The 15,027-nt window shown below is 28.5% G+C and overlaps 1 protein-coding gene across 2 annotated transcripts in view; it reads right to left on the reverse strand.

The window, feature by feature from the left end:
- Nucleotides 1–306: 306 nt before the first annotated feature.
- Nucleotides 307–15,027, reverse strand: part of LOC107451499 (uncharacterized) — a 112,187-nt gene continuing 97,466 nt past the window's right edge. For both annotated transcript variants that reach the window (XM_016067623.3, XM_016067631.3), the window contains 7 exons: nt 14,242–14,386; nt 12,572–12,759; nt 10,705–10,844; nt 10,365–10,548; nt 8,531–8,693; nt 7,106–7,235; nt 307–4,671 (listed from right to left, as the gene is read on the reverse strand). In XM_016067623.3, coding sequence (XP_015923109.1) covers nt 1,874–4,671; nt 7,106–7,235; nt 8,531–8,693; nt 10,365–10,548; nt 10,705–10,844; nt 12,572–12,759; nt 14,242–14,386 — 3,748 coding nt within the window. In that variant the 3' untranslated portion in view covers nt 307–1,873. The remainder of the gene's footprint in view (nt 4,672–7,105; nt 7,236–8,530; nt 8,694–10,364; nt 10,549–10,704; nt 10,845–12,571; nt 12,760–14,241; nt 14,387–15,027) is intronic.

Raw genomic sequence — 15,027 nt, forward strand, 5'->3', positions numbered from 1 at the left:
TATTTATTTTCAAAGATTTTAAACAAGACACAATCAAATTTACCACACAAAAAATTTCTATGATGCTTCTAGACTCAAATTATTATTGATTGTTATTTTTTTTGAGGGAAGGAAGTAATATAAATCTGAGCAAGCAATATAAAATTTTAGTGATAAGTGGCACTAGAATCCAGACATCCTAAATTCTTAGGAACTTATATGCTAATGCCATTCAGATGCTTCATATCATAGAAAAAAAAATTGGCATTTGGTCAGAAAATAAACTTGTTACATATAAGCCATTAGATAAAAATTAATTTTAAAAAAAAATTTACCTCAAATTTAAAATAAAAATAACTATTTAAAAGTAATGATTGCCAAGTAAGCAATGTTTTAATAAATGCATACACAGCAATGAAACTTTTTACATGGCTAGCTCTATTGGAAGTTACACTAATAATAACTCCACTTAAAAATGTACAAATACTAAAATATTATTGCAATACTTTTGAGCTATGAACATAAAAATGCACTTTATATATAAAAAGCTTTGTTCTTGTGGAAAACTTAAAAAAGACTATAACATCTAGGCACACAAGGTGGAACAAATATTAATTACAGCACACTAACTACATGGCAATAAAAATTATGAAATGTTATCACAGTGATACATTGAACCACACATGAACTGATTAAGTTAAGTGAAAGGATCATGCACGCTTAACAGGATATGTGTGGTTTGTTAATATCTCTAAAATAAAAGTATCTCTGAAAAATATTTTGTTTTTAAAAATTATATACAAATAAAAGAGATGAACAAATTATGATGATGAGGTAAGCAAGGTGAGGATCAATTGCAAACATGATGATCATATGCACAAGATAATTAGCTGTAAAAGGCATCAAACACACATTTCTTGATATGCCTAATTAATTACAAAAACTTATATAAATATTAATCTTATATATTCCTGATAAAAATGGAAATTTTGGTCTCACATTTATTTCCTTTTTTATCAAGATGTATAAGATAAAAAGGAAAATAATAAAAATTCTTGATAAATAATTTTAAAAAAACTCTAGATAAAAAGAAACATTTATTCCCTGACTGTATGCAAATTATTATGAAATTATTTCCTGACAACAATCTCGATCTTAAATTATTTTCCGTGGACCCGCTTTGTATGTTATACAACGCATTAAAAAACAATGGTAAACAAATTCCTTTATAGTTAACTTAGAAACAAAAATAAAATGTAATCATGAAAATGTTTTACAAAATTAGATTACTTTCAAATATTGTCAAAGAGATACTCAAAATTTAATTTATTAGAGTAATGTGTAAAACTTATTTCATTAAGCAATTTAAAATATTGAATCATAGTTTTTTATGATAATATTTAAACATTATTTCAAGACTAAGGAGAAAGATTTTGAAAAATTACAATAAAAGGAGAGTTAACTATCATTAATATTACCATTTTGCTATTGTTAAACTATCATACTGTTAATTGATTTTAAATATTAAGAGAATCAAATAAATTGATTCCTAAAAATTTTTTAACTCAATTATAATGCCCAATATGTATTTCTGCCAATGAAATTTTTTATTGGGTCATTAAAACCTCAATTAATGCAGACAAAAATTTACATATCTAGAAAATACATACTTACAAGTTTCTACTGTTAAAATACCAATTTCATGCTAAAAGAAATTTTGAACACTAAATATAAAAGCTAAATAAAAAGTTAAAGCTTGATTTTGTGCATTTGAAGCATCAGTCGCAGATTATCCTACAGCTAGCCACTCAAGTTTCAATGTAAAAGTAAATACTTTGAAAAAAATGACCTTTGAAAAATGTTCTTGAAAAATGATGAAAATAAAGTCAAAATTTCACCTAACAAATGAAGATGCTAAAGAAGTGCCTTGCTTTTGAGGAAATTTGCCATTTGGTCCCAGCCTACACAGTTCATTGGTATCTTTGGAACGTTCAAACATTGCAACCTTGTCCCTTATGTCAGTTGGTGGCATAGAAAGCCACTTACGACTGTCCTCGTACGATCGAGCAGACTTTCTCCCGGAAAATTTTTGTGACCGTAAACAATCCTCGGATGACAAGTCTTTTGAAACATTCTTAGGGAATTTAGGAGAAAAACTAAAAGATTCTAGTCCACTGTCAGTCCCAGATGAGATTTCTGATATAACAGCAGCAGGAGAGACACAAGTTCCCCTGCTACTTTCAAGTGAAGAGTCTAAATCACAGGTAGTGCCAGTTTCAGTTATGCTGGCACTGTCCGTCTCCACTGCTTTATCACTTTTCTTTACATCATCTTGACCTTCAATGCAGGAAAGCTTTGAGTTTTCTTTCCTCAATCGGAATTTCGTTTGGACTTTTTCTTTCTCCTCTGCTTCCATACGAAAACTTTCCTGTTTCAGCTTTTCCCTTAATTGAGCTCTTCTTTCTTCCTTGATTCGATTAATTCGCTCTCGGCGAACTGCCTCGCTTTCGGGGCTACCCTCATTCACTTTGGAACTCAACTGAAAATTATCCATTTCATTAACTGAACATGGTTTATCTACTTGATTTTGATTAGAAGATTGATTACCAGGGCTCACTTGAACTACTTTTAAATCGTCAGGAATAACAGAATTCACAGATTCAGTTTCACATGCAAGAAGAGAGTCATCCGCAATTTCATGTTTAGTAACTTTTTCTAAGGAGTCCACTTCATTTTCTTCCTCAATGCTGCTATCAGATTGTTCATCCTGATTTGAATCTTTTGTAGGTAAATAAGTTATAATTGGATGATAATCTTCTTGCATATCTAATATTGGATCTGACCAAGGATCAACTGGCTCAGAATTAATAGGACTGCTTTCAGCTTGCAAAGACTGAAGTTTTCGTATTTTTAACTGAGTGAATAAACTAGGTTGTTGAACATTTCTATTGTTTTTAGGAGTTACTTTTTCAGAATTTGATTGACCTTTTGATACTTTGTTAATGTTTTCACCTTCATATTTATCTGATAATCGTTTAAATATCCCAGGAGGAGGACTGGTACTAACTTGCTTAGGAGGAGGTTCTGAGTGACGTTTCAACAGAATACTTTCTTTAGGTGGACTACTTTTTGTTTGGCTATCAACATAAGGAACTTCTAATGGTTGGCTAATAGCCATTGGTTCTGATGGTTCAAAAGTTTTAACAAGCTTAGATGGCAGTTCCCTGGAGCGAAATTTTATTTCAGATGAAGGCTCAACATTTTTAGAAGTGGCTGAGGCCTTAAGTTCAAATTTCTTTCTCACTTCTTCCACAGGGGAAGATGGAGATGGTATGTTAAAAAGTTTCTTTTTATGAGAGGGAACGATTTCAATTTTAGTTTTTAAAGGCTGCAATTCTTGCAGCTTTAAGCTCTTTGGGGGATAAATCGGTGAAGGCGGCATTTTAATACTGAAAGATTCTAAGTTTTCTGTTACTACTTCGTCCTTTTGAACAACTGCAGACCTTTGAATTGTTGATATTACATCAGAAGATCTTTCACTCTCTTTCGAAATTGAAGAATCGTTTATATTTTCAGCCTGGCTAGGCACATTTTGAAGATCCAGATGATCATTGGGAGATAAACTAACAGTTATATCATCAAGGTGAGGTTCACTACTATCCATCTCATCAAGATTCAGACCAGAATATGAGCCGTCTGGTTCTTTAATTTCCCTTGTAAAGGTTTCATTGGGATTTACCTCATGTTCTATATCTGTAACTGGCAAAATCACATCTTCTTCATCAGATAGATGAAACTGGAGCTCTTGAATTTCCGTTTCATCAGAATTTAATGGTCTCAATTTGTATCCAGAAACTCTGCCACTGTCGAATGAATCGATGGCCGGTTCACCAAAAGAGCAAAATACACTGTCTAAATTGAGAGGTGCCTTTGGTGAATACTGTTGATCTTCTTCAGAGGAACTGTCTTGAGTTGCATGTACTTCTACTAGTACAGTTTCAGCATTTCCATATCGTTCTACAACTGTTCGATCAGAGGGCTCGTTCTCAGTGTCTGTTGACGATACTAGGGATAATCTCTTATTTTTAGCAGTTTCATAAAACTCCATGGGATCAAGAGTCAAGTCTTCTTGATTCATCTGCATACAATTTTGATACTTATCATTGTGGTCATCCCAACCATAATCATTTGACCTAAAAAATTGTTGGTTATAATCCTCTTCTGGAGAAGCATCCAAAAAGACACGAGTTTCGTTATTAGCAAAGTCTTCATTTAGTTTCTGATATTTCACTTGAGCAAAATCTTCAACAGAAGTTAGCTTTTGCTTACGAGAAAATTTTTCAGATAAACTTGGAGGACTTTTGGAGAATTCTTTGGAATAAGTTCTATTTAAAACAGAAAGATCTTCGCAACTTTTCATGGAAACAGAATCTACTTTCTTGTCTTTCTCTGAGTTCCATGAAGAATCTTGTAGCATTTTCATTTGTTGGCTCACATAATAAAACAAACCATGCTCATCTTCTTCAAAAGATGGCTCAGAAATAATATCCATGCTATTACTTTCAAAATAGGACTCATGAGAACTAGATCGAGTATGCTTTTGTAGACCAGGAGATTTTGAAAGTGGTGACAGTTCCAAAGAATTTGAAGAGTCCACTGATACTTGTGGTGATGACTTTCTACTATGTTCTCCTGTAAAATACAAAATATTTCGTATTTATAAAATCAGTTTTATACATTTAAATTATATGAAAATGCTATAAATTAAATATTTTAAATCAAATAAAATCATTTGAGACTTAACTGTTTAAATGTCAAGATCAATTTGTCATATAACATTAAGACCAATTTAATGTGAAAGCCAAACAGAAAAAGAGTTTAAAATAGAAACGTTCTTAATAAACAGACCTAAAATTTCAATTAAAGTACATGTAACATATACTATTAAAACATTAAACAAAATTTCATGATGCACTTGACAATTATTATAATAATTTTGCATTACATTAAATTTATTCCTTTATAAATTGATTTCTATTACATTAAAGTTTATTAAAAAGAAAACAAGAAATAATTGTTAAATACAAAGCCTGCAAATAGAAAAAAAAGTGCCTTAACTCTTACATAAAATTAACTTGATAGTTTCATTATATTATTAAAAATCATTGTTATTAAAAAATTAAACTGAATTTGTCTAATATATGTCATTTAAAATTTGCTAAATTTATATGTATAACTTAAACAGGGAAATAATAATGAATAAAGCATAAAGTATTACTTTTAAAATACATACACGTATATAACATGATATTTGGCAAGTATTAGATATTTCTAAAAGAGTAATACTTTTAAACTTATTTTAGGCTCACAAGCCCTAAAATGCAAAACAGGAGTCTGATGTTAACACGAGTCGAGTATGATTTATGAGTTTCGTTACTAAGTATTTAAATTATTTATAGAATGCACCTTCTTCTACATGAAATAAAAGTTGAAATCTGAATGTACTTATTTATTTTAAAAAATCAAAGATACCTAAAAAACTAGTTTGCACGTTTGCATCACTAAACACTTCAGAAATGGTTTAACAGAATTTTCAACCTATGGACAGCACCAAACTTAACCAATACTATCTTCAAGATAACATAATCAAAAAGTGTTATAAATAGGGCCCTATAAATTATGCAAAGATGCGGAAACCCGCATAATTTACAATTTTCTGCGTAATCGCAGCATATCTGTATAATTTTTATTTTTCAGAAAAATGTATTTGTTTACCAGATAAATTTCTCCTTAAAGGTTTTTTTTCAATTGAAATATATCTTCTTTTTCAATTTAGCTAAACTTTGCTTCAATAGTTAAACTTTCAATTTAGCTTTTTTCAGCTAAACTTTGCCCAGTACCAATAAAGACACGGTGGAATTCCTGGTTTAAATCAGTGCAATATCATGCTGAATATTGTAATGTTTACATAGAATTTTTTAGCAGTGAAATAAACCTTACTCCTGACACAGCTTGTCTCGATCAGTGCAAAGTTTTGGTGGAAAGCAAGTACGTTTGCAAAGACTTTCAGTTCACTGCAGAACACGCTCAAATATATGGATACTCTTCTCTTTTTCGAAACATGTGGTGTATCTATTCACAAAGATTACAATAAGATTTTTGATCTGCTGTCTAAACTTCGATGTAATTCTCAGGCATTATACTCACGAAAAGATTCACGCAACGTATTTCTTCAAGAAGTGTTTCACAAAACAATTGCAAAGTTGAATACTTACTACTCTCCAGAACTAGACGTATTCAAAAAACGCGGGCCCAAGTTTAGGCAACCTGCATTAAACGTCATGAAAGCTGCTCGAGTTTTCGATCCAGAGCAAATAGTCAACCTCAATATTGAAGACGACAATGTATTCAAGAATATTCCAGGAATGAGTGGTCAAGATATAAAACTCGAGTATGCTGCTTACAAAGAATATGTAAAAGAATTTTCAAACCAGGACTTAATTAGATTCTGAAATTCAGAGGTAGTCTCAGAGAGATTTCCAGAACTTACAAAAAAAGCAAGACAAGTGCTCTCAGTGCTTCCTAATTCAGTAGATTGTGAAAGAGCTTTATCCTACTACGGCCAAATTTTTACAAAACAAAGACAGATTTTGAAAGAAAACGCAGCTTCTGGACTAACTTCTCTCCATTTTAATAAAATTTAATAATTGTTCTGATGTAGAAAATGGATGTACAATACATAAGAAGGTAATTTAGTTGAAATCTTTACTGTATTCATTGAAAAAAAAATTTTTAAAACAGGAAAGAAAGTTGAACTTCTTTAAGAGATTTTTTTTTTTCAGTTTCAATTTCTGGGTCATTTGCAACCTGTATGCATAATTTTTAAAAGACACCGCATCCTTGCCGCATAATTTTTAAAAATCGCCGCATCCTAGCCGCATAATTTTTTAAAAATTTACACATAATTTATAGGACCCTAGTTATAAACAAAGTATGTCACTATTTTATCTGATCTATTTTATCCACATAAAGAATATAATCCTTGGTCTGGATGAAGCATTATAATACATGCACTGGTACAAGAGACAATTAGGCAGAGAAATAAGAATGTGAAAATATAACTTGCCAGGGAAATCATCTTTATTTGTACTATGGGATGAGGATTCCTTCAGGCAATGAGCAAGAGATTCTGCACTTTTAACAGTCCTTAACTTTTTTCGGTGGTTATATGGTGCATCAGTTTCAACAGGTTTGTCCTAAGAAACAAAGTAAAGGTTAAAAAAATAATAATCACTATTAAAATTTTTAAGAAAATAAAACTAATTTCAGTAATAGCTGAATTGTAAATGGTAATTTTATCCTAAGTGCTGAAAAACTTCAGTATAAAGACAGCATAACTATCAAAAAAATAATAAAAATGAGCTGCTAAGCTAAGAGTTAATATATATATATATCAGGATCTAATTAGATGACTTAATCAAAGCGACAATATCTATAAGCATATTATCATTTATATTGCAACACAATATTGAGGAATAACCAACTCTTTATCAGCAAACCACATTTTGTAATTAATTTTTTTAAAAATTCATTAGTGAACCTAGTGAAAAAATAAAAATTTAAGATGTTCTTTTAAAATTAATTTCACAATGTTTGCTCAGTACTCATTTCTTGTTATAAAATAAATTTTTTTATTTGTCTGATACTTAAAAGAAAAGGCTCACTTGTTACATATTTTTAAACTTTTATTCAAAGTCATGAAGCTTAACTTATATGCTGATATTTTAGGAGTAACTTGTGAGTGCAAACAAGTTAACACCACGCTTAATATCTTTTGATAGAAATCAGAATAGTACCTAATATTTTTGGACATACCAAATTATAATTCAGTTTTATATTTAACTGCTAGATTTAATTAAATTTATGTAGTTACCTCATTAAAAAAAACACTAAAATTTCCTGGTATTAAAACAAATCTAACTTTACTTAAAGTATAGAATAGCATTCCCCACTATTAAGAGGACTTGAATTCAACGAAATGCTTTGTTAACTATTCCCTGATATTTTCAAAAGATTTTTCTAAATTCATTAAAATGCAATAAACACATTTTCCCACAAACTCAAGAAGAAAATAAGAAGTTTCAAAGCAATATATTTTTGGATGCATTTAAAACAATCCCAGTACTGTGTCAGTCATACTTCAACTAGAAATGAGGAAATTGTGCCATGTCACAGTCACATAGTGCACTAGTGTAAACATACATATTTAAAGCACTATTAATGTAGATAAAATATTAGTAAAATATACACTTATAATTAGCAAGAACCGAAAAATTCATTTGAAAAAATTCATTTGATTACAAAAAATAAAGCAATAGCAATCAAAGATAAAAATATTTTGCTCAAATATTTTGGCAGCAAACTTAGAGAAGAGGAAGTAAACTCAATACAAACATTTTAATATAGCATATTCAGCAATAATATTTCATTGTTTTTGAGAAATTATTTTTTACAACAAATAATCAAAAATAGTAGTGTTTGTTCATCTTACTTGCATATATGCAGACTGGTGTGGAAGTGAACTAGTACTAGCTTTCCTCGATGCTCTAAAAGTAGGGCGACTTTTTTCTCTGGTACTTCCTGAATACCATCCCCTCGAAAAGAAAGACTTCCATCCTGAAGGAGATTTCTTTAACTTTGGTAAACCTGGTTTGCTGAAATTTTAAATTTAAATTATTCATTCATATTTTAAGCAATTTATTTTCATTACTCACTTTAGTTGACATTATAAAAGATTTGATCAAAAAACAATTTAATAAAATGAAGAAATGAAGTCAATAAAATAAAAAATTATTTTAACAAAGATTAAAAAGTGTTAAAAAAAAAACACCATAAATTTCTTACTACATTTTTTTGTACAAATCTATTTTAAATATTTTTTTGCTTTGTTTTCAATGGCTTTTGTTCAGGGAAAATAGGGCAATTGACAGCTTGCTATGACAAAAAAATATTTTATCACTATTGATTAATTAAAACATAAATAATGATTAGTTTAGAAATCGTGAGATACCAAAAAAACACAGAGCCTACATAAAAATTAAATTGAAAGTTTTTAGATTTGTTTTTGTAGTAAACTTGAAAACTTTAATTACTTTTTTTCCCTAAAATTAGATATAATTTGCATGCTAAAACATTATTGCTTAAAATCTGCCAGACATTGAAAGTTATGATATAAAATAGCACTAATATATGTTAGACAACTAAGTGTTAATGAAATAAAATTAATTAAATTATTCAACATTTTATTCTAATTAAAACTCTGAAAATCTAGTAGGCACCTTAAAGAAAAACAATTGAGAGACAAATTGTAGGTTTAAATAATAAAGTTCATTTCCTATAATTTGCACATTCAATTAAATAAATATGTATACAAAAAATAGAAATATAAACAAATAATCTATGATCAATGATCGGAAATACAGAAACTAGTGTAGTCCCCAATTTTTTTCTTAGTTTGTAGTGTAGTGTAGTACTCTTATAAAAAAGTAATACAGCAATACAAAAAGCAATACAAAAAACAGTAGTTAGTAGCAATTTCTGAAAACTACTTTTAACATTAGTATAGTTAAGAAACAAGTTTCAAAAAACTATTTTTTTGATTGGTTCATATCTATTCGCATTTTTGCCAATGTTTGCAATTTGAATGTCTTGTGACCAAACGTCGATAAAAATTATGTATTACTTATCAATATTTTAACTAGCCATTAAAAATAAGTAATTTATTATTTTGGCTACATCTCCTACTGCATGCTTATGAAATATAGATGTTATTTCAGTGGAAGGAAACATATTTCACTCAGTAATTTTTTAGGCATAGAGGAAATAAAATAGCATTTAACAATTAACAAAATATTTGATAATTTTCTAGCATTTCTTAAATAAAATATTGGCATTTGAAAAAGGTATAAAAAATTTAAAGTAAAAAAAAAAAATGGTTTTGAATAACAAATTGGCTAATGCAATCATAAAGAAATAATTACTCATGTTTAAATAAACTATATTTTTTATTCAAAACAATTTTGAACATAAATGTAAATTAGGTTCTCGAATTATGTTTGTCTCCTAGAAGTAGTGAAGTAGTAACTTCATTTCAAAAGTCATTTATAGTAAGTAGTTATAAGATTATAAGAGGTAGTTGTTAACTTTATTTGTAATAGAATAGTTAGAAACCGCTATTACCAGAACTACAAGAATCAATATTTTGATAACCGTCGATTAAATTTAAGATATGTAATACAATATCCTATCCTACTAGTCCAATTAAAATGTGTTTCCAGAAAAAAAAATTAAAGTGCAAGAAGCATTTTTATCAATTTTAAACTTACCCAGGTAGATCTATAACTGTATGATATTTAGAAGGCAATTTATCAGGACCTCCACCAACTTCAATGTATTTTTGCTGAGTAGGAGGAAGATGAGTAGAAAGTACTCTAGCTCTTGCTTCTTCTAATGATAATAATTTAGTAGGAGTAGAGATTGCTAAAGATTTAGGTCGAGCACGAAGTAAACCTAAGAATGCAAAATTGTATAACAGTAAGAAAAAAATTTTTGTAACAAATACTTTGACAGACAGTAAATTGATACACTATTTTATAATGGAACTTTTTAAAACGTTAATTCCAAATAATAATAATAAAGAAACAAAGGATTTTTTGTTTTATTTACCTTCTTGTTCAGAACCAGAGAGCAGAGAAACTTTTTCATCAAATATTAAATCAGAAAATCTAATTAAATATTCTGTCAAAACAGCTTGTACTCCTACAACATGTAAAGCTCCAACTCCTCCATTTTCAACATCCCGCGATCTGTTGGAAAAAAGAAGAAAAAATAAACTTATGATAATACTAATTTTTATTTAAAATTTATTTCAAATAATTCATGCAAAAGTTAATCATATGAATAAACTAAATAAAATAGATAAACTTACCATTGGATAAAGAGAGTTATTTATATAGTTTAGGAACATTTGATCAAAAATAAAATTAACTAACTGTGTGTATTTTCTTTTTTTATGTTAAAAAACTTAAAACTGTAGAAAATAATATGAAAAATATAAAAAAGTTCCTCATTCATTATTTGCTCCCTGGAATAAAGCCTTTAAAAAAAACTTACACTCCAATTACAAATTGTCCAATTTTACCAATTAAGAAATCTTTTATATACAAATTTCAAACTTGTCAATGTCTTTTCATATTACATTTAAAAAAAATTATTGAAAATTATATAAATCATTCAAACTTACTAAATTAAGACAAGGGAGTGTTAGAGCACTATCTAAATAACATTTTTAAAAACAAAAATTATGTTTTATACTGTAAAACCTCTCAAGAGCGACCACTCTCAGTTCCACAGTAAAATGGTCGCTGCTGGAGGTTGGTCGCTCTTAGAGGTCTCTCACATTAATTTTAATTGTGATCGAAGGTACATGATTTTTCGGCAAATGATTTTTATTTTAGTCAATGTCATTTTCCTGGTGTGGAAGTGCCACTTCTATTGGCATCGCGAAAAGATGGATCTCTGTATAAAATTTAGCATCTGTAAAAATGACCCCAAAAATATAATTACGCAAGAAAACAAATTAACCAATTATGAATGATAAAACTATCTTAAAGAAATAAACAATTATGTTTTTGTTTAAATTTGCATTTAATTTTATATCATAAAAATTAGTTCGCTTTAAAAGATGAGGTTTGTTTGTTTGAAATGCATGTTTATTTCTAAAGTAGTTTTTCTTTTCTAAATATAAATAACTTTCAACTCTAAAAGATAACCGTTGGTAGCATCGTCTTTGATACACAAGGTTGACTGAAACATAAGGTTGTATAGTAAACAAGGGCTCTCTAAATAAAAGTCTCACACAAATATTTTGAGTACATTTTAATCTACTTATTTGTTTAGTTAAATTTTTTGTTTCGATATTTTTCGTACTTCCTAATTTGACTTTTTCCGCATTTGGTGCAGATGTATGCCCAGTCGCTGGGAAAGGTTTTAATGGTATAAAAACCTAATGGACCTTAGTGGACAGATATTAAATAAAATAATAAAAAATAACAAATAATTACTAAAAATTATATTTTGCATAGAATTACTTTTGAATAAACAAATTTTATAATTGTGTGCAAAAAATTTTCAATTTGCTTAAAAAGTTCTCAAGATATAGCAAAATATGCGAAAAGTAAAATTACATTAAGGGGTCAAAACTGCGCAGCGCTCTCCTAACCAAACTACGGAGACCGTGTTTCCCAGACTGCGACTAGCCCTTATATTTTTGGGGTCAGAAATCTGAATCCGTCGAGGAAAAAAATATGTTTATTCCGAGAAAGTATGTTTATGTGTCCAATTTCCTCATTTAAAATATCAGCATATTCAAGGTTATCCCCTCAAACCATTAAGATTGAGTCCCAGAGCATAAAGATCAGATCCTTAGATTAAAAGTTATTCAGTGTGGTCTCTTTTTTTTTTTCTGTGCAATGTACATTTGCATTGTGATTTTCACTAAAACCAAAATTTTTCTTAAATAGAGAGTCTATACCTGAGAAGATTGGGAGCCCATACGATTGCTATATTCTTGGGTGTCATGCCAGTTTCTTCACCATGTGCAGCAACCCTAGTTAAGTGGCTTAACAGATATTGTAGAGTCCTGAAATGAGGTGGAGGCAACTGCTGTACAACATCACGAACCCTTAACAGTCTCACATCTTCAGATGACTGCACTGCACTCTGAAATTATACATTATGTATAACAAATACCAAACTTTTAAATAACAAAGAAATAATGCATGCTTCATAGCACTTAATGAAGCAAGAGAAGCCTTCAATTCGTAATTTAAAAATTCTAAGATATGATTACTGCATAGTTGATTGAATTTGATCATTTTTAAATTCAGACGAAAGAGCAAGGTTATGATTTCACCCCAACCAGAAAAAAACTGGGCAAGTCCTGAAAATTGCATTTTATCATTAACAAATCAGTTCTAAATAATATTTATATAATAGAATAAAATACAAACTCTACACATTGAAATATTTCTATTTTACTGTGCTTTAAAATTTTTAATTAACCAGCCTAAAAACACATACAATTAAAAATTAATATAAATAATGTACAAAGGAATTCTCACAAAAATTTGAGATATTAATTCACAATAAAATTGAAACTGTGGTAATAACAACATGCAATATATAATATTTTTAGACCTGTTTGTCTAGCTGCATTCAATTTCAAATGAAAACATAGCTAAATTAATACAATTAAATTAAGACTATAAGAAATAATTAAAATAATGAAAAAACTTAATTAACTTTTAAAAAAAACTCAATAAAACCTGGAAAAAAAACCAGTGGGATGGGCTTTTTCCAGAAAAAATCATGGTTATTTATAACCCTGTGAAAAAGGCAAATCAATTGTGAAACTACAGAACTCTGCACAATTTGTTATAGCATTCACTGAAAATAATAAATTAGGGTATGATTCATCAACATTAAAGCTTGGTTAAGTAAAATTACAAATTGAGTTTATTTTTCCTAAAGTGACTGGATTTCCAAAAATTTTGAAACCATTAATATTGCGGGTAAAGCTACATGCCTGGAATGTGTATATAACTAGCAGATACTTCCTAAGATTAAGCCAAACATCACACAATCATTACTAGCATCATTAACTAAACTAAAAAGATGATGAATTAAAAATTTAAATCTCTTGATTCTTCAAATTAGATATTTTAAAATCTTCATTTATATTTGCAGAAAAGGGGATGTTCTAAACATGCACAAATCAAAAATTTAAGGAAAAAAATCTGAAAATCTGGACTAATAAAGACAAAATATTTTTATCTGGAAAATAATACTATAAACCTTAAAACTTTTAGAAATTTTCAAACCAGAAAACTGCTATTACATATAATTACTAAAATTATTATTTCAGAATAAAAAAATCATTAAAATTATTCTTCTGAATAATAGTTTTAAAATCTTTAAACAAAAGCAATTTTATTTGATTAAAAATAATTATAATTCAGTTCTTTACTACTTTGCTGCCTGACCAAGTTTGTAAAAAAATTTCTCTCATTATCTATTAATAGCCTGGTAGGATATAAAGTTAAATGTAAAAAAACAAAATATCATAATGTCTAAATTTAAGGAAAAAAACATTTTTGCTGCAGTTAAATTAAAATGCATATTTATCATTGCTTAACAACCTACCACAAATTTATCATAGAGCTGATATGTTAAGAGAGGATTAGGCAATTCTCTGAAATACATCTTTAGTAAAGATGCAACTGAATGAATGTCGTGAACTGTTGAAGGGTCACCTAAATTGATAGATCGATCTTCATCAAATGCAAGCCTGAAAGAAATGATATTTTTATTTCATTACAACAGTTACCAAAATAGCTTAAAAAATAACATTAAAACTTATGCAATAAAATAATTTGGGGATATAAAGAATTCAAATTTTTAAAGAATATTCCATTTCTTTAAGAAAGATCAACTTTGATACTAAATTTATAATATATAAAATTTACAACTTAGTTATATTAATATTAAAATATTTTTAAAAAATCAAAAATTTATTCTTAAACTCAATTACTAAAACAAGTTAAGTAAAAGTTAGTGTAAGACAAACACATATAAAACAATTAAAAACATAAACTTCGCTTCAGAAACAAGATGGAATATTTATTTAAATTATATGCAAAGTTTAGATAATCAGAGCCAAGATGTTGGTTTTCCGGAAAGTTTCAAAACAGAAAATTTTCTTTGAAATTTTCCAGATAATTTTTTACGCTGTTAAATTAATAAGGTTGAACTCTCATTCATAAAAAACAAATGTAAAAAAAGTAAAGTAATCTTATGAGTTTTTCTTTTCCAAATAGCAAAATCAATATAAAAACATAGAAATCATAGTTTGTAAGTGTTTAATTGTGATAAAAGCTGAAAAGGTATAATTCCGTTTCAACTCTATGCAACTATCAGTGATTCCTTTCA

This window comes from Parasteatoda tepidariorum, chromosome 4 (genome assembly GCF_043381705.1).
Source record: "Parasteatoda tepidariorum isolate YZ-2023 chromosome 4, CAS_Ptep_4.0, whole genome shotgun sequence".
Lineage (NCBI taxonomy): Eukaryota > Metazoa > Arthropoda > Arachnida > Araneae > Theridiidae > Parasteatoda > Parasteatoda tepidariorum.